The sequence below is a fragment of the Sinocyclocheilus grahami genome, unplaced genomic scaffold (genome assembly GCF_001515645.1).
Source record: "Sinocyclocheilus grahami isolate Dianchi unplaced genomic scaffold, SAMN03320097.WGS_v1.1 scaffold348.1, whole genome shotgun sequence".
NCBI lineage: Eukaryota > Metazoa > Chordata > Actinopteri > Cypriniformes > Cyprinidae > Sinocyclocheilus > Sinocyclocheilus grahami.
This window is the reverse complement of record NW_015505527.1, coordinates 477,606-503,127: the sequence shown is the minus strand read 5'-3', so window position 1 is coordinate 503,127 and position 25,522 is coordinate 477,606. Positions and strand designations below refer to the sequence as shown.

Genomic DNA, 25,522 nt, shown 5'->3' with positions numbered 1-25,522 from the left:
TGTGAAAGCTAAACTACTTTGTTTGGCCTTCCAAAAGAGGACATGACTAGAAATCAGTGGTTAAGTTGTATTTACAACACTGTTCCAGAACAGTTCAACCCAAATATTCAGATATGTCCAGCGTATTTTATGGAGGACTGTTTCCTGATCCTGGTAGAGTAGACTACAATGCCGGCTGTTCTGACTCAAAGACTGTAAGTACGTTTTTTATATTTAAAGAATTCGATTCAAACGCAAGTTTTTTGGGCAGTGTAGAGTAGCACTTGTTGTTTGTCATTTCTCCGATCACAAACGCAGACATGGTTTTATGTTACGCTCCGGCAGTACAGGGCATCACAATATGGTAAGGGGCGTAACATTTCCATCACACGCTTGAGGAATTCGACCAATCACAATGCACTGGATAGCTGGCCAATCAGAGCACACCTCAGACCGACAGACCGATGTGCTTTGTAAAAATCGACACGTTTCAGAAAGGCGGGGCATAGAGGAGAAACAATAATGTAACCTTAACCTTAACCTTAAACCGCATAAACACATTTCATTATACAAAATAATGTTATTTTTAGCAGCATCATATGACCCCTTTAAGTTGGTGGTCCTTTTAAAGTCACCATGAAATCAAAATGTAAAATTCTTATTTTTTTAATGGAATACTGTAGTGTTTATTATAAATAATTTATCTGTGCACTTCATTATTTAAAAAAAATTAATGTATAAAATTCAACGTTTTAAAAAACGTTAACCTCCCCTCCCCCTCAAAACGACTAATCTTCTCTTCCGGTCACGAGCTATGGCGCAAGGGTGGAGCTAGTGACGTGAGGGGTAAACGCTGGGATAAACGGCAGGGGGAAAAGCTGAAGCTGATGCTTCACTTTATAGCACTGACACCAGTCATGAGGGAGTCCGTTACCCCTAAACATTGGACATCGCAAACAATTTTTTTTTCATAAATATGACTTAACCTGATGGAGGACGCGCTCAGTCATTCAGGCAGTCTCTCTCTCTCTCGCTCTCTCTCGCGCTGTTTAGGCATGTTTTGTGCCATTGATCGTTGTCGTCATCCTTAATAAATAAAACATTTATTCATGCTTGGGTGTCAGCTGTGAATCCAGTGGAGAGAAATCCCCCACCACTAACTGCAAACTAGCATTCAGATCTGCCTCCATTTAGTTAGCAACGCCCCAGCTTCCAACAATCCAATCAATTCCCAAAGGATGAAATCAAGTCCCGCCCTCGCATTTCAGATGCTGTTTCACTCGGATATACGTCACAGTAGAGAAGACAATCGCAACTTCCATTTCATGCCGACTTTAAAGGGATAGTTCACCCAAAAATGAAAATGTACTCCCCCCCAAAGCCATCCTAGGTGTATATGACATTCTTCTTTCAGATGAATACAATCAGAGTTATATAATTAAAAAAATGTGCTTGGAATGAAGCTTGGAAGAGCCAGGACATTTTTAATATAACTCTGATTGTAGGCTATTCGTTTGAAAGAAGACTTGGCTTGAGGGTGAGTAAATCATCTTCTTTATGGCCACTGTTTTAATTGGCTAATGTCACTGCACAGGAAACAGTATCAACGCCCCTGGCCCTCAATACTGTATTCAAGTAAGCTTTTTAAAAACATTATATATCTATAAAAATGTCATTTACAGATGAAGTGTTCTGAAATTGTTAATTTACAGTTTGCAATGCAGCTGCTGTCAGATCCAGCACAGCTAACTGTTTCATCTTACGCCTGATTCACATGTCAGCGTTAACGCTTCTCATTTACTTTGAATGGGTGACGTCATGCGTTGACGAACCGAATTGTGGATCCGTTGCATTTCTCGCGGCATAAAAGGAAAACTTTCAACTTTTCAAGTGCCAACGCAGGCATCAGCCAATCAGATCGCCTTATGCAAATACCCTAGCACAGATGCTAGCCATACATGTTCATGCAACACCAGAAAAGTAATGTGATTGGCTGTTGTCACTATGATGGTTGCGTCAGCACCAAGCTTCATCAGACGCCCTCTGTCAAGCATCAACGCTGGCGCCCTGTGTGAATGTACCATTACAACTCTATTACACTGCAACTCATTTACAAAACAATCTACAGTCAAATGCTCCAAAAAAAACATAATCCTCCGATGTAATCCAGGATGCCATTAAAATATGGCAAAAAGACTAAAAATTCAAAAGACTTCCTCCTCATTATAAACAAAGCAAAATCTACATTCGAATGCAAAAACGTTGCATTCAAATTTTAGGTGTGCGTTAAGGAGGCAGCCTTATCAGTGGCGCACGAGATGCGATGACGATGTAAGTGTCATTGCATTATAATGTTTTTGTTGAAGCCACTAGCTGCTGCATTGTGAATGACAAATATTAAAAAAAGAGAACATCAACGCGGAGAAGATCTTGTTTACGTCAAAAGAGCGGTATGTTAAGAGAGGCATGTAAAATGAATAGCGTCAAACCTGACGAAAGTCTATTCTTGGATTCAATCACAACAAAATGTTGAACTTTGTCGGTGGATCGTGCTGCCTCAAGATTTCTAATAACCCAGACATTACAGTAATCAGAGGACAGTCTCAGGCATTGTGCCATGCAGTAGCTGGGACGGATTCTTCGTAAAGCAATATATTTTACTATGGTTGCAAAAAGGTGGAAAATTTCCAGTAAATTTCGGAAACATTCCAGAAATTTGGGAATCTTTCCAGGATTTTTTGGAATCTTCCAGGGATTTTTGGAAAGTTTCTGGAAATTTACCGGAAGTTTTTCACCCCTTTGCAACCCTACATTTTACTGATATTTAATTTGATATTGTTATGCATCAAAAACCTTAAATGCACAGTTTGCTTCTTGCTATTTTGTGCTAACAATAATTAAATGCATAAATGGTTAGAATAATTGAACTATACAGCCCAAACGTACAGTTTCAAATACAGCTGTTGAGTAAGTGACACCAAATTCAGCACCTTCCTCTGACTGCTGTACAGTATATCTCTCAATATTTCCTCTTTTTAGAAAGTCTGGGAAATTTTCTTTTTCTTAGATGTTGGAGCAAAAATGAACAACACTACATTAACATCTGCAATGGGTTTAGCCTTATATGCCAGCTGCACAATTTAACTTACCATCCCTTATTTCTACATTCTAAATCCAGAAATGCGAAAATGGTTCATTAACCTTTAATCTTATGACCACTTCCTCTAAAGCACTATGATGTCATGAGCCCAAGGGTTCTGCCTAGAGACAGAGAGGATTCTGTGTCTGTCAATAGAGCACAAGACATTAAACGTACTTGACATATGAAAGCATCTAAAGTAACGCAACACCCAAAATTAAAATTCAGTCATCAATAAATTCCTTCTGTGGAACTCAAAAGAAAATATTTAGCATAAGTGTTTTTATGTCTATAGAATGGAAGTCGAACGTTCTTCAAAAAATCAAAATCAAAGAAATGCATACTGGTTTGGAACAACACGAGGGATGTAAATGAGTAAATGATAACAGAATTTAGATTTTAGGATCATGTATAAAATCACCACCCTAAGCTATGTTTTCCATGAACATCTGGGCTGACTCTGAGCAGCATTTTTAGTTATAATTTCTAGTACAACCTTTCCCATTTGACACTCACATGCAGGAATCCGTATGAACTTATGTTTGGTCTCAAATCTAAATAAGAACTGTGGTTAACTGCACATGGTACAACATCCTTGACAACTTTCTCTCACTGGTATAGGTGAAACTTCACTTAGCTGTTAAAATGGTTATGACGGGCATTAGGCGTACTGTACATCTGCATCAGCTTTTAATACAGGGATCCTAAAAGCAACACCACGTGTGCTCAGCAGATACATGCATATTTCATACGCATGCATGACCACAAACTGCCTTAATGCAAGTCATTTTCATGAAAGACAACTTTGCACTTGAATATTCTATAGTGCGTACTACAGCTAGATAAAAATCTGCTGCAGTGACATTAAGAGAAAATCTATATTTATTAACATTCATCATTTTATCTTCCTTCTTTTGTGTCCATTAATATCATTGAAAAAAAATGTCATTTGTACTTTACATCTATGTAAAGATAATGCACAAGATAAAAACCCAACTTTATTGGTCTCTGACAAACACCTTGATTCGTAAAGTAGGGTTTAACAAACCCAACCATTTCACATCAAACTTTGTCACATAAATCATCTTGTTAAGTTGCTTAGATATCTGTGTGAACTTTGACTATAGTCTTTCAAACCTCACTTCTGCAGTGACATAAATAGACCTTTACACTGCTTTTAACTATAGTTCTTTATGTAAATCTCAATCTTTCATCATTTAAAGCATTTATTGCATACAACAGGTCTTTGCAAGACAAGCAGGACAATGGCGGAATATTATTGTACATAAATATTGTACATTTATCCACTTGCAATATAATTTGCAGTAGGGCTGCACGATATATCGTTTCAGCATCGATATCGCGATGTGCGCATCCGCGATAGTCACATCGCAGAATGTGCGATGTTTAGTAAACTGATCGTTATATTTATACTGATTGTTTTCTTTGCTCACACACAGACACGGTGTCTACACCGAACATGACAGCTGTACAGAGATACCCATTTTAAATACATTTAGTAGCAGAGCTACTGCACGCGATTTTCAGTGCTGGAAATCCATTTATCCTTTGTTGAAACTTCCGCGTTGTTGTGGAGAGTGTGCAGGTCACGGTCGCTTAGCAACGGCAGACGCCAAGAAAGCGCAAGCTCCTGAGTGCTTTGTAAAGAAGGAGAAAGCGGCCTGGCGCGGCTGGCGGTTTACCCGTGTTTTTAGGTGTAACATGTGAACGGCCCCAAAGCCTGTCTACACTGGACACGGCAACGGCAAAGCGACCGTTGCAAATCATTTGAAATTTGTGTCAGTACGTCATAAATAGGAGGCATCAGTTTACTGTCGGGGATTTGTCGTGTCGTGTCGCGCCGCATCCAGTGTAGTCAGTCACACAGCATCACTGATTATAATGGGTTCTATTGTATTTTGTTGCGCCGCTCGCGTCCGGTGTAAACACGGTGAGTGCCAAGCAGATGCAGGTGAACACTGAATTCTGTTCACTTCTGCATCTATTTGTGGCTGAAATACTGTGCTCTGCAAGTATACTTGTAAACACATATGCTTATGGCTTAGGTGAAGGTAAACACTCGTCTCGTCTCTGTATAGTTCATATTAAAGCAGTGTTTCAGCACAGTGCTGCTTTGTTTACAGCAGTAACCAAAGAAACGCTGTATCTGGTGTTCCAGAAGTGCCTCCTGCTGTCAGAGAGTGAATCTGCATCTCATTCAGAGCATCTGCTGTTTGCTTCGTTCAGGCATGTAGTATAATTTCATAAAGCAAGACAAAACATTCCGTTTTTGCTTCAAATTGGGTTATTATTAAATCAAATTATGTATATGAAATTATATAACTAAATTATCATTTAAAAACAAAAACTATTAAAAATATTTTTGGTAATCAAAATAAAGCTGAAATTAAATATAAATATTAAATAAAAAAACTTCAGTGCAAATTAAGAATATTCTCAAATTTAAAAAAAAAAGTTTTTAATAAACATTATTCAAATACATTTCCCTTGGCAACTAACTGCATTAAATAAGGTTAATTTATGAAATTAGCCTACTAAAAATAAAATAAATAAAAGCAATAGGAAAATTAAAAGAAAACTAATAGAAATGACAAAGGCACATAACAAAATATACTAAAAACATATAAAAATTGAATTCAAAATATTTATAAATACTGTAATAGTATATAAATAGGCTAATACTACAATTACTAACTCTTACAGAGAATAAGATGGTCAAATATCAATATATTGCTATTCTTTTTTTTCTTCTTCTTTTTTTACAAGATTGCATCTTAGTTTACATTTTAATTCATAAAATATCCTAAATAGGTTCAATTAATGAAGAAGCAGGTCATCTAAATAAGTCTAAACAATGAAAATGTGTATGTAGCACAATAAACAAACATACTATTGATCAATATTGTAAACTGCATAAGAGGAATTGAAACTGATCCAATTACAATGTACTGAATTGGGACACATGTATCATGCTGTGTATCATATTGTGAGGTAGCAGCTGATATCCAGTCCTGAAATATATATATATATATATATACAAAGACAGTTTACAGAAATGGAAACCAGTTTATCAGTGAAGACACATTATGATGACAATGCTAGTACACACAACAAACCGCTGACTCTTGTTGTTAACTCACATCATAAACAATAAAAACATAGAAAAATGGTGAGGAAAAAGAAAGACAAGACTTTGTCACAGTTTAACATCAGAGACTTGGGGGGCTGTCTTCATACCCCAGTGTTGAGTTTGTGCCAATAATAGCAAAGACTGCCAAGTGGGTCACTTGAGCCACAGGAACAGACCCACACCACACACATGCTTACCATACTCGAGCCTAGTCAAACTGTCAAACACACACAAAATCTAACACGTACACAAGCAATCTCATTCTCACAAATGTGAACACAGATTGCAAGATGAGGGTTCTCTTCTCTTAATGCAGAAACACAGTCATACATCTCCAGTTGAGTCAGCGACAAAGTCACTTCCTCTTATGGGTGACAGTCTGGTGAACAGTCAACTATTTCCTCTTTCATATACATACATATGCACACAAACAAAAGCGCACACAAGCAGCCTTACACCATCAACAAATGCCATCTGTATGCCAACGACCCTGACAGATACCAGTGAACGTCCAGCGTTATCTACAACAACCACAGGCTTCTTTCAGCAAACAAGCCGTCTGAGAGAATCTTGATATAAACAAACGAGCCTTCATACAGCTAAAATAGTTGTAAGACACAGCCAAATATTCACAAAAGATCTATTCATAGTGTGTAACTCAATACAGCTGAATGGGAGTGTAGACATGATGCTGTGTGTAAAGGTGTGCATGAATGAATGGATTAGTGTCCCTCCTCCCACTGTCTGCTTCACATCTGAATGGCAAGATACCATTACGGACAACAGACACTTCCGAAAGAGATGCAGCCATTTAATTTCTAACCACAGCTCCAGAAACAATTGAAACGTAGCTAATCCACTTTATGCTGCAGTATTTATAATAGTGCAGCCCACTTGTACAAACTGTGATTTGCCAGACCAAATATTATTTAGACAAACACTAGCTTTTAATACTATTACACATATCTAAATTGTAATACTATTTTAATATTAGTAAAATGCGTGTTTGTATTATATCCAGGGCTGCTTGCACATTGACTTCCATTGAGAGGATGAAGAAAGGCGCGTGATAGGCTATAGAGACCAACGGCAGCATCTTTTGTCTGGCACTACAGCCTCTATCTGCATTTATCGTCCGTTTAAAAATGCTTTTCACCATCGTTTAACACCCTATACACTAAATAAACTGTTCCCATAATGGTAAATGAAACGGCTATGTCAAATATAAAGGGAGCATTCTAGTTTTGTTGCGCGCTCGCATATATAGATAAGGTGCAATGTGGTTTCTACGGGTTTGCATGTTAAAACCTGCTGAATTACTGGAGCAAAGGTTAATGAAGATTGTCTCCTGTCGTTTCAGCTGAAGTGCTCTCTTCAGTTTTATTCATATAGGAAATATGATTTGGGAAAGTGAGATGTGATGCCAAAACAACCAGGGATGCCAGTGCCTTTTAGACAGTATTTCTAATGGCAAGTATATATGGGTTTTGTCACACCACGCTGGATTTGATCAACACAAGAGATAAAGCGTGATACTAACGGTTTTCCCTCGTACATGCACTGGCTATTGTAGCCAACACACAAATACCGATTGACACCGCGCAAATGCACCAAAAGGGCACCCACGCGCTTCGCTTTATTGGTCTTTTTGTTGTCCTCTCAAACCAAGAATCGCGAGAAGCGGGTCAGTGGAGCACGCAGGGAGATTAGCCCACATCTGAGGGACCCACCTGCTTGTGTAGTATCGGTCAGATCGTAGTTGAGCCCCGGGTAGTCACGCAGTTTTCTTCCGCTGATGTTGAGCATCCCGGAGCAGACAGCATCTTCCAGCGCTCGTTCCAGACTGCGGGCGGTGTGTAGCGGGTGTTGCTGCTGCTGCTGCATCACGCCTGGGTTCCAGTGCGCGACACTAGGATAATGCTGCCTCTGGAGAGCCGCCGCAGGTCCTCCAGCTCCCTGACTCGCCGCCATTTTCATAAGTGAAATTATTTTTACAATAATAATAGGGGGCTGCCTGGCGTGCCGCGCATGCGCAGACGACGGAGGTGGGGAGGGGATGGGCTACTACTGAAAAGGGGCGGGGGATTGGCTCAGCTCTAAGTACGGCAGGTATACTGTAAACCATGAGAATTAATTTATGTTTTGCCTTTTATTTTATATAGGTAGACAACTATGATGTTATTTGTCATTGGGAATATTTAAGCGCGAAGAATGGATAGCGAGTTAAACACTTTCAAAAGCTATTGCGTTTAAAAAAATTTTTAAGATGATTGTTGAGTGATATGAGGTAGAAAGAAGGTTGAATGACTTTCCATTTAGGGCGTGTCTTATCTTCTTTCATGTGGTGCCCGGCGGGTGTTCAGTTGTGGTTGGTGTGGCACAGAAAAACGGGCCATGTGCCCTGAGCTCAGAGGCGAACCCTGGCGGATGAATGGGGAAAATATTTACATTTATATTTAGTCATTTAGCAGACGCTTTTATGAAAAGCGACTTACAAATTAGGACAATGAAAGCAATCAAAATCAACAAAAGAGCAATGATATGCAAGTGCTACAACTCTGTTAGCTTAACGCAGTACACGTAGCAAGGGTTTTTATATAATAAATAAAAAGAAAACAGATAGAATAGAAAAAGAATAGAGCAAGCTAGCGTTAGAGGTCTTTTTTGCTTTTGTTAATTGTATATTAAATAAAAAAAAAAAAAATAGAAAGAATACAAAATATTAGAAAAGATTTTTTTTTTTTTTAAGAAAACAAGCAGTAAATGAATAGTGTAAGTCTAAAAGGGACAAGTTTTTTTTTATAGGGTCGAAAAAAGATGGAAGAGATGTGTTTTTTAGCAGATTCTTAAAGACAGCTAAGGACTCAGCTGCTCGGATTGAGTTGGGCAGGTCATTCCACCAGGAGGGAACATTTAATTTAAAAGTCAGTGAAGTTGATTTTATTGTGCCATCCAAAAGAGGCACAATAAAGCGACGTTCACTTGCAGAACGCAAGCTTCTAGAGGGCACATAAGTCTGAAGTAATGAATTTAGGTAAAGGGGTGAAGAGCCAGTGGTGGTTTTGTAGGCAAACATTAATGCCTTGAATTTTATGTGAGCAGCTATTGTTAGCCAGTGGAAATGGATAGAGGTGACGTGCATTCTTTTTGGCTCATTAAAAATTAATCTTGCTGCCTGGATCTGGATTAATTGTAAAGGTTTGATAGAACTGGCTGAAAGACCTGCTAAGAGAGCATTGCAATAGTCCAGTCTGGACAGAACAAGAGCTTGAACCAGGAGTTGTGAAGCATGTTCTGAAAGAAAGGGCCTGATCTTTTTGATGTTGAATAAAGCAAATCTGCAGGACCGGGCAGTTTTAGCAATGTGGTCTGAGAAAGTCAGCTGATCATCAATCATAACTCCAAGGGTTTTGGCTGTTTTTGAAGGAGTTATGTTTGATATGCCTAATTGGATGGTGAAATTGTGATGAAAGGTCCAAGAACTGAGCCCTGAGGCACCCCAGTAGTTAGATAGTACCTTGAAGGACCTATCTGAGAGGTAAGACTCCAACCACTGGAGTGCGGTTCCTGAGATGACCTTTGCCAATAGGGTTGACAGGAGGATCTGGTGGTTAACCATGTCAAAAGCATCGACAGATCCAGCAAGATAAGTATTGAAGATTTGGAATCCGCTCTTGCCAGTCTTAGTGCTTCAACAACTGATATCAAGGCAGTCTCGGTTGAATGTCCACTTCTGAAACCAGACTGGTTGCTGTCGAGGAGGTTGTTCTGTGTGAGAAAGGCAGAGATATGGTTGAACACAGCTCGTTCAAGTGTTTTTGCAATGAAAGGAAGAAGTGAAACCGGTCTGTAGTTCTCTAAAAGAGATGGATTAAGGGTGGGTTTCTTAAGTAGTGGAGTTATACGAGCCTGTCAAAATGCTGAGGGAAAGACACCAGTGTGAAAGGATGTGTTAATGATGTGAGTGAGTGCAGGTGCAGGAGAAATGGCTTGGAGATGAGATGGAATAGGATCAAGCGGACAAGTAGGATGAATAGAAAGGATGAGTTTGGAGACTTCTTCCTCAGAGAGTGAAGAGAAGGATGTGAACGAGTGTATTATACTGGTTGTAATAATATATAAATACTCGCCACTAATAATAATAATCCTCATCATATATTTGTAACGCTATGTTTGAGTTATGATTATGAATGCATGAAAAAAAATATGTCTGCTAAAATATAACCTACTGTTTATTAAAAGCTTTTCAGAATAAGTAGAACTGAAAATAGTACTGGTAATCACAACATGTAATGATCTACATAACTTTTTAATACACAGGGGAAATTCCCGACATTAAACTAAATCATTTACATGCTTAGAACATTTGCGCTGTAAGAATTTACTGGGATTCGGATATAAGATAACTCAACTTCAGGTGATGTTTTCTCATTAAAATTGTGTGATTTGGGAATGCCAATATGGCCGCGTGATGGCTTCACTTTTATGACGTCATGAGCAGTCCAGTTTTATAATAATCTATAAAAGAATATATTCTCTCTCTCTCTTTCTATATATAGATAGATCTGATAATAATAATAATAATAATATGGATCTATAACATATAGATCAGTGTAAACAAAATATACTGACACAGGGCACGTATTTACCTGTCAATGCTTGGAAATGACTGCAAATCATTCTTAAGTAAATTAAGGAGGTTTTTTTTCAACCACGTAACTGTTGAATCTACTCTTTTTTTGTGTGTTCAGGTGGAAAACTTTGGAAAAGTAGCCAAGTCTTGAACATCTCAGATTAAGGAAACTATTTGCCCTTAATTTGTCCCGAATGACGATTGAGGGTTAAATCGGAGCCTTTGGGGTGAGGAAAGACATTTGGATTAACTGTAAAATATTTAAGAATAAAACATGTTTTGTCTGTGATTATGATAAACAATAAATGAGGGGGGAAAAGTTAAGAATTGAATTCCTGCCGCTAGTTGTGTTGTGTGTAAAGCACCTTGAAAAGACCTGCCTACCGGGATTAGACACAGCGCTATTTTGGGGCTCTTGTCACATTAGTCGTCAGATTCATAGCGCTGCTGGGCTGGGTCACGCTGCTAGGACTCACCACTCACTTGATCGACACAAATAAACACCAAGAAAGAGCCTTGAAACCGGGTTAATTAAAAACGTTTCATAGTTCGTCTCGTCAGTAGCGTTTGTGCTTTGACGTACCTTTGGAAGTTATCGAGTGTAAATTCTTTGGTGTTTTCGAGACACACGACGCTTCTGAAACTTTTGCGTGCGTAAAGACGTTGGAAGACGAAATGGGGGAGACTGATGTTCAAATGGAGAGTACAGAGCAAATGCAGGAGCCTCACGCTTCAAGCTCGGACAAAATCGACTTGTCATTAGGTTAGTAATTGCGAGGCGAGACATCAACTTAAAGTCATTGTGATTTGAACGAGTTGGCAGGAACCGTCGGTTTCGCTTCTGTGTTGACGTGTAGAGCAACAGCGGTCAGCTGTCACATACATTCATTCAACAGCTGTCTACCAACGTGCTCGCGCACACACACCATTTACCTCGAGTTTAGCATTATAACAAATGACTGAAATGATATGTGACTCAATGACTAAAATGAAGCAACAGTTCAAGTAAAAGTAAAATCAAATCTTCAGTAGCCACATTATGACTAGCAGCTGTTAGCCAGCCATATTAATACAGACCTTAATTATTTAGTCAACAAATTTAAAAAATATGTTTGTTTGTCGATTTGTCATGCAAATCTTGTATATTCAGAGGGGGTTTGAATAGAATACCCACCCACTCATCAGATATACAAATATAAATTTAGGACATTAGGAGCCTTAACATGCAGCAAATTACTACTTAAGTCTTCCCAGCTCAAACAAATATCCAAATATTACCTAATATATCATTCATATTTAAAATGAATGATTGCTCTTTCAGTGGCCGTTTTAAAATAAACCAGAGGTATAATACTTTGTTCCTTTTGTTTTCAGATGACATTATAAAGCTGAATAAGAAGGAACAGAAGGCAAACAGAGCTGCCAACAGAGCTCAAACTAAACGTGCTGTTAACAGGAACAACGTCTTGAAGAAACTCAACCAGGTTCCACAGCAACAGAGGGGACTCAGACGAGGAGCGCAGCAGTACCAAGGCAAGCATTTGATACTTAAGTCTCTCTTATCTCCTGCTTTTTTTTACAGCTGATACATTTGGACTGTTTGGCATATGACTTCTGCCTGACCTGATCTGTTTTAAAAGGTAAAAATGCTTCAATTGAACTGTATAAAGACTTGTAAGTTTCTCATAGAGGCTTGTCTCACAGGGCCTGGCAGGGGGAGAGGGTTAAGGAGACAAAGAGGATCCGGGAGGGGCATGATGTTGAGAAGGGATTCACTAAATGCCGCTGCTGCCGCTGCCACGGTAAGAATCATTGAATTGTTTCTGGTTCTGAAATAAGGTTAAGTAATTGAAGCACAGATTACGATTTAATTAATTTTTTTATTTAATACTTTGCATAATAAGGAGATTTTATTGTTCAACAATGTTTCTACTGTTCATCAAAGACTGGTGAACAGTTTGATCAGACCACATTCACATCGAGGGGCACATTCAGAGGACGGGGAAGAGGTAGAGGAAGAGGAGGCGGACTGAGCAGGTTCTACACTCTTTTCTCTCTTTTAACATTATCATTCATAAAATCAGAATAATAAAATATACTATAATAATACAGTATCATGCTTAATTACTAAAGATGGAACAACTGATGAATATTGGTTTTATTTTTTATATCCAAAATTATCCTTACCAGTAAAATTCAGGAATCTCAGTCTAAAGTACCTATTGTTACATCATAAACTATTTATTATTATATTCTCTACAGTTTAGCAGCGAGTAGAACAATATGATATATTATGACATATGTGTAACAGAAGTGGTGAAGTTGGACACAGGAACTCATGAGAACTGGTTTTCATGGGAAATAGTCTTCCAATTTATAGCACAGTCTCTTTGAATATTCTATTTGAAGCCATAATATCTGCATAAATATAAACACTGCAAGTCACAGATGCAGAAGAGAGAAGTAATAGAAAACATTTCCATGCAGCCAAGGCTGAAATGCCCAGGTTTTTTTTTCTTAAAAAAAAAGAAGTTTAGGATGATGCAGCTGCGGTTTATAATCTCAAAAAAATTCCGACCTTGAAGAGGGTGTAGGGACACACAAAAGCAGAGATATACACTACCATTTAAAAGTTAATAGGATTTTTTTATTTATGAAGTATTAAGAAATGAATAGTTCTATTCAGCAAGGAGCAATTTACTTGATCAAAAGTGACAGTAAAGATTTAAAATATATATTTTTTAATTATTCATCAAAGAATCCTGAAAAAATGTTTCCACAAAAATAGCTGAACTGTTTTCAAAACTGATTATATATTTCTTTACGCACCAAATCAGCATACGAGAATGATTTCTTAAGAATGTGACAGACATGTGAAAGACCGTAGTAACTGCTGTAATTCAGTTTTGCCATCACAGTAATAAATTACTTTTTAAAATATATTAAAATAGAAAACTGATATTTTAAATAATAATTGCAGTAATAATATTTTAGATAACGTTATTTGACTATTACAGTTTTACTGTATTTTTCATCAAATGAATCTAATCTAATCTAAAAATCTAATATATATAAAATACAACAGAACAATAAATGGGGGAAAAAAGATGTGTTGGGTGACATCTGGTAAACTCTGTACCGCATTTTTGTCAGACTACAGACAATAGGCTCCTGTTAACCCATTACGTTATGGGTTGTGAAATAAAAAACAAAATCTTCTTATAAATAACATTAAACTTTTAGAAATAGAGCCATAATCCCACCATAGCACAGTCTGCAGTTTAAAATAATTGTTTGTTTGCTGTTGTTGTTGTAGGGGTGCATTGTCAGCAAGAGGACAAAGGGGTGGAAGACCATTTGTATTAGACAGAGGGGTAAGAAGGACAATCTTTATTAATAAATCAACATTCAACAAAAAAAAAACATTCACATTATACAAAACCTATACACGGATTGACCTTCGAAGTCGAAGAACAGCACCATCTGGCTCCACGCTGACAGTATCCCTGCCAAATGCTAAATCTGCACCTGTCGCTGTGTGAGTAAATGAACCTTCTCACTTCCTTCTCATTCATTGGTTATACATTTCTCTTCGATTATCTTTTCTTTGTCTCTCTCTCGCTCTTTTCAATCCATCAGGAAGACATCTAATCAAACTAGGAGGGGTGGGGCAGTGTTAAGGGGCAGATCATCTAGAGGAGCCGGTACTTCGTCATCTATGGGGATTCCTCTGCAATTTAACTACAAAGCAACTACTAACCAGGTGACTTTAACCTTCCAGCAGAGCCTGTATACCCAGTATGGTGGGAGAGTCAGACATTTATTGCATTTTATTAGCCTTACGTGTGTCAAGACAGCAAAATTTTATTATTTTTTGTAAACTTGGATGATTAAACTTAAACTCTTCAGCTTTTAGAGCCTCTGTTTTTATTTTGTTTTGTAGACTGCCGTATACCTTAATGACCGTTTCACTGACCTGAGGTTAAGAGGGCAAGAACGAGGCCGGGGAAGAGGTGGTGGAAGAGGAGCTGTTGGAGGAGGGGGAAGAGGTGGAGGAAGAGGAAACATTGTTGGGGGTGGACGAGGTAGAGGACAAGGAAACATAGGTGGTGGAAGAGGCAGAGGAAGAGGAAACTTTATGGGTGGTGGAAGAGGAAGAGGAAACTTTATGGGGGATGGCAGAGGAAGAGGAAACATTATGGGGGGTGGCAGAGGAAGAGGAGGGGTTGGTGTGGCAAGAGGAGGAAGAGGCTTGAGAAGAGGGAGTGGAGGATCAAGAGGAGCCGATCGAACAGTAACTCTTCAGTGATTAGAATTACAACCAATTTTATGAAGTAATAGTGTTTACTGAAAAATTAATTATTTTTGGTAAAAAAAATTTTTTTTTTGGTGCATCACTATTTACTGTCATGATGTCATTCAACTAAATATTTGTAACATTTCTGACAGCGGGATAAGGGGGGTTTATTGCAGTGTACAAACAAAAAAAAAGTCCTTTTTAAAAGAATGTAAATTATTGATTGTTATATGATGAAGGTTTTTAAATTTTTAGGTTATGAAAAAATAACATTTTAAAAAGTACCTCAGAGGGTAATGAAGTGCCTCTTCAAATTCAGTGTAAATACTGTTTTGCATTCTGACATTAGAAGGTAAACTCAGTGATAAAAACTGAATCCTATACTTAAAAAATGTAAATATATCAAAAGTTGTTTACATTTGATATCATCATATCAATAAACACCAAACAATGGACAATGTTTATTTTTTGAAGAATTATTTTGTGATGTCTGTCTGTTTGTTTGGACATGCTGCTTAAAGGGAAGGTTCACCTAAAAATGAAAATTCTGTCATAATTTACTGACTGTACAGTGAGCACTTTGACAAGACAATGCCAGACTGTCAGGATTAGGGATGGAGCTAAATCATCTCTCTTTAATCCTGACAGTCTGGCATTGTCTTGTCAAAGTGCTCACTGTACATATAGTGCTCATAACACAATTTACTTTATGATATAAAATACAATATAAAAGTTAAAACTTAAGAATTAATTTAAACTTTGATTTCATATCAAGTCTCAGCTTTCACAGCTTACTAGCGATATCGCTAGCTATTAATAGTCTGACACTGGTGGCTAATTAAGCTGTCAACATAAAGCTAAAAATGACCAAAAAACATACAGAAACAACTGTTCAGTCTTACCTATTAAAGATAATACCCCGAGATCTGTTTTTATTATTGTGCGACGGTTTGTAGATGCCCAAGCTGCCGACGAGTCAGGTATGTTTTCGCCTGTCCCGATGTGAGAGTTGCCTTCACCAATATGGCGGCGACGTTGCCGTGCGGTCGAGCGGCCAATGAGGCGTCTAGGTATTTATTATATCTATGATTTGGACAAGGCAAAAGTTCACATCTAGCCAAGTACAGCTCAAATCCCCGGATGTGTTCTTGCTCCGCCCGTTTTATCAAGGATGCATCCAGAGGTGACTTGTACGAACTTGAGGCAGCCAGGTATCCCAGAATCTGGCATTGTCTTGTCAAAGTGCTCACTGTACATATAGTGCTCATAACACAATTTACTTTATGATATAAAATACAATATAAAAGTTAAAACTTAAGAATTAATTTAAACTTTGATTTCATATCAAGTCTCAGCTTTCACAGCTTACTAGCGATATCGCTAGCTATTAATAGTCTGACACTGGTGGCTAATTAAGCTGTCAACATAAAGCTAAAAATGACCAAAAAACATACAGAAACAACTGTTCAGTCTTACCTATTAAAGATAATACCCCGAGATCTGTTTTTATTATTGTGCGACGGTTTGTAGATGCCCAAGCTGCCGACGAGTCAGGTATGTTTTCGCCTGTCCCGATGTGAGAGTTGCCTTCACCAATATGGCGGCGACGTTGCCGTGCGGTCGAGCGGCCAATGAGGCGTCTAGGTATTTATTATATCTATGATTTGGACAAGGCAAAAGTTCACATCTAGCCAAGTACAGCTCAAATCCCCGGATGTGTTCTTGCTCCGCCCGTTTTATCAAGGATGCATCCAGAGGTGACTTGTACGAACTTGAGGCAGCCAGGTATCCCAGAATGCATTTCGCACCAACCAGCAAGCGTTAATGGCGGAGGAGAAAACCTGCATAATTGTCAAAATATTACCGTTATTGTATCATGAAATGCAGTTCTAAGAGTATTTCAGGCGAAAATGTAGTTGTTTAAAACTTAAATCTGCGTTTATTTATAAAGATAGCGCCTATTTTAAAATTTGCTTCGCTGATTACAGAGACGTAGCTCCACGCGATCACCGGGAGCTCAGTGCTCATGTATCCGCCGAGAGCAGTCTCACGTCGGCTAGTCCTTCTGACATTTCCCGCTGGCTCTGATGTCTCTGTAGTGGTTAAACATGAGGTAAAATTCGTTTTGGGTAAATCTAACAGGCAATCTTTGGTCTCAAGAATCTATTATTTCTTGCAGGTCATATCGTTTTGGCTGAGCACAAAGTTATGTTTAATAAATTATTTATTAATCGTAATACAACGCTGACTTTGTTGCATACATTTGGCCGAATTTTTGCTTTTGTCTTTATTTCCTAAGTCTCTTATACTTTATATTTATTGTTTTATAATGGCTATTTTGTTCATTAAAACTGACATTTAACAAAAAAGGCAGAGTTGTGCTTGTCATATTTCATTTTATTATAGGCTATACAGTGAAGATAATCAGAGTATATGTGCACATATTACCTAAACCACATGTTAATGTTTTGTATTTTTAAAATGAAAACGAAATTAGTTGTGTTTTATATTTTGAAGAAAACGACAAGGCAGTGGTGCTTGATATAATTTCGTTTTATTATAATGCGCGTATTTGGTGTCATGAAATGCAGTTCTAAGAGTATTTCAGGCGAGAATGTAGTTGTTTAAACCTCAAATCTGCAGTTTATTTATAAAGATATCGCCTATTTGAAATTTTACTTTGCAGATGTCGGAGATGTGAGATCCATGTGATCAGCGGGCGCTCAGTGCTTATGTTTCCCCACGAGAGCAGCCTAACTAGTCCTTCTGACACTTGCTGCTGGCTCTAATGTCTCTTTAGTGGTTAAACATGAGGTAAAATTCGTTTTGGGTAAATCTAACAGGCAATCTTTGGTCTCAAGAATCTATTATTTCTTGCAGGTCATATCGTTTTGGCTGAGCACAAAGTTATGTTTAATAAATTATTTATTAATCGTAATACAACGCTGACTTTGTTGCATACATTTGGCCGAATTTTTGCTTTTGTCTTTATTTCCTAAGTCTCTTATACTTTATATTTATTGTTTTATAATGGCTATTTTGTTCATTAAAACTGACATTTAACAAAAAAGGCAGAGTTGTGCTTGTCATATTTCATTTTATTATAGGCTATACAGTGAAGATAATCAGAGTATATGTGCACATTACCTAAACCACATGTTAATGTTTTGCATTTTTAAAATGAAAACGAAATTAGTTGTGTTTTATATTTTGAAGAAAACGACAAGGCAGTGGTGCTTGATATAATTTCGTTTTATTATAATGCGCGTATTTGTTGCATGAACCATATTTTTGTGAGCCTATTAATATTTTAAATGAAACAGAAAAGAGGCAATGCTGTTTCATATAATATTTAATTTCACTGTAATGTATGTACGTTCCCTGAACTACATTTTTGTGGCTATTAATATGTTTAAATGAAAACGAAAAGAGGCAGTGATGTTTGATATCATATTTCGTCGTATTGTATACATACAGTGTAGAGAACCGGAGTAGCCAAGGCGACACTGCTGTTGCATTTGCAGAATTACCGGACTTGTGTACTCCCATCCCCAGGAGTTCGTACTCCCGAGTCGAACTTGCGAAGTACGAGCTACCGAGGACGCAAGTCCGAACTTTGCATGAGAAACGGCTTCTCGCTCAAACATCCGCTGCAGTAGCAGAATGAGGCGTTTTGAGCTCTGATTGGTGTTTATCACGCGACGTCACTTTTCCGCTATTTCCATTTCTAGTCTAGTCAAAATGGCGGATTAACAACAAACGAACGGTTTCGTTTTTGCAACGCAAGAGCTGTGTAAGTCGCAATATAGGTTGTTTACAGATGTGCAACTGGTTGCAGCATCAGATATGTCTTCATTGCGTCCTCCAGCGGCGTTAATACAGTTGACAGCAAAAGGTTGTCTGAGGTTTGAACGAGGCCAGGAGGACTAGAGACGTTAGCCCGTACGCTAACTTACACACACACAGGCTGTCTATTTCAGCCGTGTGAGCTGCACACATAGACGGCTTTTCGGGGGTCTGGCCGCACCCCTGATGTTCACGAACGCTGTCTAGGTAACTTGGAAAGCTCACTAGGTTTGGAGACAGTCGCAGAAAGAGTTATGGAGACATCAGCACCAGCAGGTCTATGAGTATTGAAAGATAATGTTATAACTTTATACAGCCAGTGCATGTAGTATACGAACAAGGTGTTTACAGGACATATGGACCACTGTCTTATTGTGCAGTCAAATGTAGGCATAACAGGGCTGATGTTGTAATCCTGCATCTTTTAAAGCTGCTTTGCATCTTCAAAGTCCTGCATCCTACTGTCCCCGCTCTCGGTTTAGATCAAGACGTGCAAAAATGGCTTTTTACTAGTATTAGATTGTTGTTATTCTCAGAAGTCTTGTCATTAAGTGAAGTACTTTGTGATATTTGTCAGGTATACAGGGTCCTGTCCCCTAGACTTGATGTTTTTGAGTAGCTGCTTCTTAAATGTATTATATGTAGTCCCCCAATTATGAATATATGGCTACATGATTGTATAAACAGCACTGTTGCAGTGATCTAAGTGCAGTACATTTCTGCTGTGTTTTAGAAAGTTGACATGGCAGACAAAAAAGGGAAATCTCTGGCGGTGAAGAGGACGCTAACAAAAAGAGAACAAGAGGAAATGAAGAAAAAGGTAAGGACTTTGAGATACCCAAGATTATTTTGTGTTGTTGTCTTGTACAACATTTCTGTCTCCCTGTTAACAGGAGGAAGAGAAAGCTGCTGAAGTCTTTGAGGAATTTATAGCTTCTTTTGACACTAATGACAAAAGTGGAGTGAAGACATTTGTACGAGGAGGCATTGTAAATGCAACTAAAGGTGAGTTGTTGTGCTTTTCTTATAGTATATATTAATATTTTGAATTAGCCTTTATTATATTCAGTTTTATCTTGCCTTTGTAATTTTTATCTAGTATTAATATTTTATTTCAGCTCTTTTTCAACTTGTTGTAGATTTAGTTACAGTAACAAAACTGATCTAATTTCTGTTTCAGTGAAATATAAAATATGTTCCCTAGTGTGACTAAATGTCTCTTTGTTTGGGTGTTTAAGCACCTCTAGATCTAGATCTCTGTTTTTGACACAATAAACCAGTGATCCGGTTTCTGATTTGCTGAAACGCTTTCTGATTTGCTGAACCGCTCAAGCTGACTTTGTGTATTAGTGTAATGCTTATATGTTGCTTGCAGGAAAAAGTTTAGAATTTGAATTGTGGGCTACTATACTATAAACTATCAATCTAAGCTGTTAGATAAAAAATGGAGGAAGGAGCGAGTTATGATTGCATGTTTTTGTTGTTGTTCATTTCTCAGAGGAAGAATCCGCAGAGGTGAAGAAGAGCAAACTCTACAGACCCGCCTCTAAATTCACTTCTCCACCTCAGAATACCTCTCCTGTTCAACCTGCAGAAGTTAAAAAAACTGTAAGTGACCTTCCGTCTTCTGTAGTCAGATGAGCTTAATATCCTTTGAAGAGGTAAGACTGGGTTAGAAGGAATGAGATGAGAAGACCACCATAATCAGCATAGATGAATCACAAAGTACAATAATACAAAATACAATAATTAGTCTTAACGTTTTTGTTTTTTTTCCATGCTAGACCGTTAAAAAGAAAGTGGAGGAGAAGAAGAAGAGTAATCTGGAGCTCTTTAAAGAGGAATTAAAACAGTCAGTGCTTCTCTCAAAATTCACTTCATCTGTTTTTCTAAATCCATGTTATTGATTTTACTGTGATTGATTCATCCTTGTATATTTTCAGCAATCAACAGCTGATGGATAGAGTTCCTGTCATATATATATATATTATTAGTTTTTCTGTTTGACTCAGACATATGTTAGCATGCAGAAAAAAAGATCTGCCCTCAATTTCATTGTGACTTTAACAAGTGTTAGAAAAGAGCAGCTAAAAAGTGTTCTGTCTTTATTTGATCTATCATTCAGAATACAGGAGGAAAGAGAGGAGCGATACAAAAGGAAGAAAGGTGACTCTGCAGGAGTGTACCCAGATCTGGATTTACCTCTGACACGACGATCAAGTAAGTCTGACAAATTCACGCCAGACATTTCACTTTGGAAACCCAGTGGAAGCCTAAAAAATATTTTTACGTATTGTGTTTGTAGTATTTGATGATGATCCTGCAGTGCCAAGCACAACAAACCTGTACATCGGCTGCATCAATCCCAAGGTGAGAAGGGACCACAGTATTTTGACCTGCTGATTGTTGTATAATCCATGGAAAAATCTGGCCAACACAAAAAGTCACATGGTTTTGCTTTAACAGAGTGCTTAACAGTGACCATATGGCACTCTTGTAATAACACAGGTGTGTTACACAGTATGTTTACACTCTTATTTACTAAACTTTGACTGTCTCATTAGATGACAGAGGAGATGCTCTGTAAGGAGTTTGGGAAATACGGTCCTCTGGCCAGTGTGAAGATTATGTGGCCTCGCACTGAAGAAGAGAGAACAAGAGTTACCAACCGCGGTTTTGTTGCTTTCATGACACGGAAAGATGCAGAGCGAGCTTTGGCCGCACTGGATGGTGAGGCATCCTCAATCCTCAAACCAGTGTGAATGAATATTACACTGCCGTCTGTCCAAAGACACACTTAGTTCGACAGTTTTGACATTTGAGCTCTGGTGTCTGTTTTTTGCAGGTAAATCAATAATGGGTTTTGAAATGAAGCTAGGTTGGGGGAAGGCCGTACGTATTCCTCCGCAACCTCTGTACACCCCCATCGGGGTGCTGAAGACCACTGCCCCCCCTCCACCATCTGGACTGCCGTTCAACGCCCAACCCAGAGACCGCTTCAGAAATGACTTCACCAAACCACGCAGCCGCTCACAGGAAGACTTTTACAAGGTAACCACATGCACTGCCTCCTGGTGTAGTAGAGTATGGTATGCCGAAGTCAAGGTATTTATTAAAGATTTTTTGCTGGCAAGGTATTTTGAGAGCATGAAGCAGTACTGAGTAAACAAACGTTTACTTTTTTTCAGCAAATAAAGTAGTAAAATTAAAGCAATGAAGATTAGGTTGATATAAAAAAGACTGGCTGAGAATTAAGATTTAATAAAGAGACAAATGTTGGAATCTGAATCAAATATTTTATTGTTTTTCTTTACTCATCAGAAGTTTGGGGTTGGTAAGATTTTTAAAAATGTTTAAGAAGTCTCCTATGCTCACCAAGGCTGCATTCATTTGATCAAAAATACACAAAAACAGTAATATTGTGAAGTATTATTACTATTAAAAATTAGCTACGTTTTCTATTTGTAATTGATTCTTGTGATGGAATGATGCATTTCTTATTATTAATGTTTCTTACAATAATAAACAATATTTTTCTGCTTAATATATTTGCAGAAACTTAATCATTTGTTCTATTCTTCAAAAAATAGAAAGTTCAAAAAGACATAATTTATTTAAAATAGAAATCTTAGTAATAGTAATATTATAAATGTATTTGCTGCCACTTTTGATCAATTTAATGCTTCCTAGCTGAACAAAATAGTCAGTTTGTCTTTAAAAAAATGGACTGACCCCAAACTTTTGAATGATAGTATATATTACATTTAGAGCAGTGGTCTCATACTCAATTCCTGGAGGGCCACAGCTCTGCACATTTTTGCTCCAACCCTAATCAAACACACCTGATCCGGCTAATCAAGTCTTTCAGGATTATTAGAAACTTACTAGTAGGTGTGAGTTGGAGCTGGTTGGAGCTAAACTCTGCAGAGCTGTGGCCCTCCAGGAATTGAGTTTGAGACCACTGATTTAGAGAAATGTGATGGAGTCAAACTTTCGCTGCACTGTCAGAGAACTTTTGTTGTTTCATTGTTTGCGGAATGTTTAAAGGTCAAGTCACAATGTGTTTTCACATTGTCGTGGGAACACTTTAAAATAATTTGAGTCGGTTGATTTGACTTATATGTGCATCTTCTTGTACCAGATGTGAGTCAAAAGCAGATGAAACCAAAAAACTGTACAGAAACACTTTGGTATACTTGGTCAGTTTTAAGTTCTGTAATGTTCCTTAGCCTAGGGGGGCATCCTGTGTAACGAGACATTTCATTCCTACCAACCTGTTTGGCTTTTTAGACTTTCAGATTCTGTTAAAGGGGTCCTATTATGCTCTTTTACAAAGTCTTGATTTTGGGGGTGTACTAGAACAGGCTCTCATACTAGGTTGTTCGAAAAACACATTATTTTTCACATATTTTACATTATTACAACACCTCTCTCCCCAGTCTGGCATGAACGGCTCGAATAGTTCCGGTATCAAATGAAGGCCCGCCTTCTGAAATACGAAATGTGCTGTGATTGGTTAGCTGGGCCAGTGTGTGTTGTGATTGGCAGCACTCAGCGCCTGGTCAGGAAATGTCATGCCCCTTACCATAGATCTTACTGTGAGCTTCAGTGTAAATATTGCGTCAAAATCAAATCAATTTGAGAGCAATTTAAACCCGGATGATTGTAACCACTCTTAAGTTCGTCTGCCTTGGGAAAACTAGCGTGTCTCCGACATATAGTGATAACACTCGTTGCCTTCTCTAGTGCAGCTCAACCAGGTCTCTTCCCATTCGTCGATGTTTGTGATATCACAAATCCCGGGAAATATGTGTTGTAGTCCAAACGAGTCGTTCGTTGTAGTTTTTGAAAAGTGATTTCTGTAAAAATAAAATATCTCCTTTTGAAGTGGACTTTGAGCTTTGTAACTTTGCAGATCTTTTTTTATGCTCAAACGGCAACATTACCAACTAACTAAAGTTGAAAAAGTGAAAAAGCATAATAGGACCCCTTTAAGACTAATTGGCTGGTCTCTCCATATCACTTTTTGATTGGTATGTCAGAAGTGAGTCTCCAAACATGTCATATCCAAACCCTCCAAGTCTTATATACAGGGTTCGTACGGTCATGAAAAACCTGGAAAAGTCATGGAATTTTAAAACACCAATTTCTAGGCCTGGAAAAGTTTTGGAAAAATAAATAAACCCAGAAAGTTTTGGAAAAGTCATTGAAATCTATTTCACAAAACTCTGTATAATAGAATTGTGTTTAATCAGGTCCTGAATTTCGGTGCGGGATTGCGCATAGGCTATATCGCATAGTTTTACTCATTCCCGCAGCTTTTGACTTTAAAATGATGGATATTCACACAATTATTCAATGGCCTATAGCAGGGGTCGCGAACTCCGGTCCTGGAGAGCCGCAGCCCTGCAGAGTTCAGCTCCAACCCTAATTAAAACTCACCTGCCTGTAGCTTCCTAGTAACCCCTTCTGCAGTATCACGCAGCAGAATAATAGTCCTCCACTGCTGCAGTTGTATGGATTCTTAACGCATTTATTGCAACTACATTTCATCTTTTTTTGTCAAACAAACAGGCTAATGAATAGCTCGACACAACTCATACTGGGGCAGAGTCTAGACAGGGGCTTTCTTCTGTGTAGATATAAATTCTATTCTTTGCATCAGCTGGTCATGGCAGGGTATGATATGACAGCTGTCATAGCCTACCCTGCTCACCCAGTAAGTCTGTTTGTTTAATTAATTAATTAATTTGTTTCAAAATAAATATTTTAAACACTAAAACAAAAAGGAAGGAATAATAAATTGGCTTGGGTATATATAGGCCTATGTTCACGCAAGAACTGTCATTCTGACTGACAACCAGAGAACAACTGATATTAAATAGCCTACTGTTAGAGTTAAATAATGTAGTCTTGTGTTTTGTTAAAATTGATTATAATATCTCAAAAGGACATGCACTTGTGCACGGCCTGAGCTGCTGCGCACTCGCACTGCTACGCAAGATTTTCATAAAATATAATAACTTGCCATTTCGGTTTGTTTATCACCAAACCCTCAGTATACCTTCAGAATGCTTGGAATATACGCCACGAGATGCATAGGATTATTTTACGACAGATATGCATCCGCTTCAAAACAACAAACAAAACCTAAAGTCACCATTCTCTGCCATTAAATTGGCAAGTGCGAGCAGGACATTTTTGTGTTAAGTAATAAGCCTTTAGAACAACATTAAGGTGAGTAGTGACTCTAGTTCACACAGTTCCAATAAATTGCGATGGGTTCAATAAACTCAATAAGCAGACAGAGGCGACTACAGTCAGGCGCAGAAGTGCAGAGGAAATAAGCAGCAGTCATATTTAAAGCAGTTTAAATTAATATTGAGTACTGATCGATGTTCACTTGGATCGAGGGAAATAACTTAATACTCTGTCATTTATTATCGTATGGTAAAATTTATATTTTTAATTGTGTAA

The 25,522-nt window shown here is 38.0% G+C and overlaps 3 protein-coding genes across 3 annotated transcripts in view; 2 read left to right on the top strand and 1 right to left on the bottom strand.

Moving 5' to 3' along the window:
- The window catches only part of LOC107548443 (leucine-rich repeat and calponin homology domain-containing protein 2-like), a 59,950-nt gene extending 51,710 nt beyond the window's left edge, over positions 1 to 8,240 (bottom strand). The window contains exon 1 of the mRNA XM_016229113.1: positions 7,935 to 8,240. Within this exon, the coding sequence (XP_016084599.1) occupies positions 7,935 to 8,240 (306 nt within the window). The remainder of the gene's footprint in view (positions 1 to 7,934) is intronic.
- A 3,051-nt stretch (positions 8,241 to 11,291) lies between these two features.
- On the top strand, positions 11,292 to 15,649 carry LOC107548464 (probable H/ACA ribonucleoprotein complex subunit 1-like protein). Its single transcript, XM_016229159.1, has 7 exons — positions 11,292 to 11,665; positions 12,277 to 12,435; positions 12,607 to 12,704; positions 12,848 to 12,939; positions 14,219 to 14,440; positions 14,542 to 14,665; positions 14,846 to 15,649. The coding sequence occupies exons 1-7, from the start codon at positions 11,578 to 11,580 to the stop codon at positions 15,209 to 15,211; spliced, it is 1,149 nt and encodes a 382-aa protein (XP_016084645.1). The 5' UTR covers positions 11,292 to 11,577; the 3' UTR covers positions 15,212 to 15,649.
- Positions 15,650 to 18,858: 3,209 nt separating this feature from the next.
- Positions 18,859 to 25,522, top strand: part of LOC107548442 (U2 snRNP-associated SURP motif-containing protein-like) — a 30,519-nt gene continuing 23,855 nt past the window's right edge. Inside the window, exons 1-9 of the mRNA XM_016229111.1 lie at positions 18,859 to 18,992; positions 19,779 to 19,865; positions 19,939 to 20,050; positions 20,544 to 20,653; positions 20,830 to 20,897; positions 21,171 to 21,265; positions 21,351 to 21,415; positions 21,610 to 21,775; positions 21,891 to 22,096. Coding sequence (XP_016084597.1) covers positions 19,788 to 19,865; positions 19,939 to 20,050; positions 20,544 to 20,653; positions 20,830 to 20,897; positions 21,171 to 21,265; positions 21,351 to 21,415; positions 21,610 to 21,775; positions 21,891 to 22,096 — 900 coding nt within the window. The 5' untranslated portion in view covers positions 18,859 to 18,992; positions 19,779 to 19,787. The remainder of the gene's footprint in view (positions 18,993 to 19,778; positions 19,866 to 19,938; positions 20,051 to 20,543; positions 20,654 to 20,829; positions 20,898 to 21,170; positions 21,266 to 21,350; positions 21,416 to 21,609; positions 21,776 to 21,890; positions 22,097 to 25,522) is intronic.

Bases quoted from the DNA above. Each gene is read 5' to 3' on its own strand.
- LOC107548464 (XM_016229159.1), top strand. From the start codon at position 11,578: ATGGGGGAGACTGATGTTCAAATGGAGAGTACAGAGCAAATGCAGGAG. The intron at 12,705-12,847 runs GTAAGAATCATT...TGTTCATCAAAG, and splicing joins CCGCTGCTGCCGCTGCCACG to ACTGGTGAACAGTTTGATCA. The intron at 14,441-14,541 runs GTGAGTAAATGA...TCAATCCATCAG, and splicing joins AAATCTGCACCTGTCGCTGT to GAAGACATCTAATCAAACTA.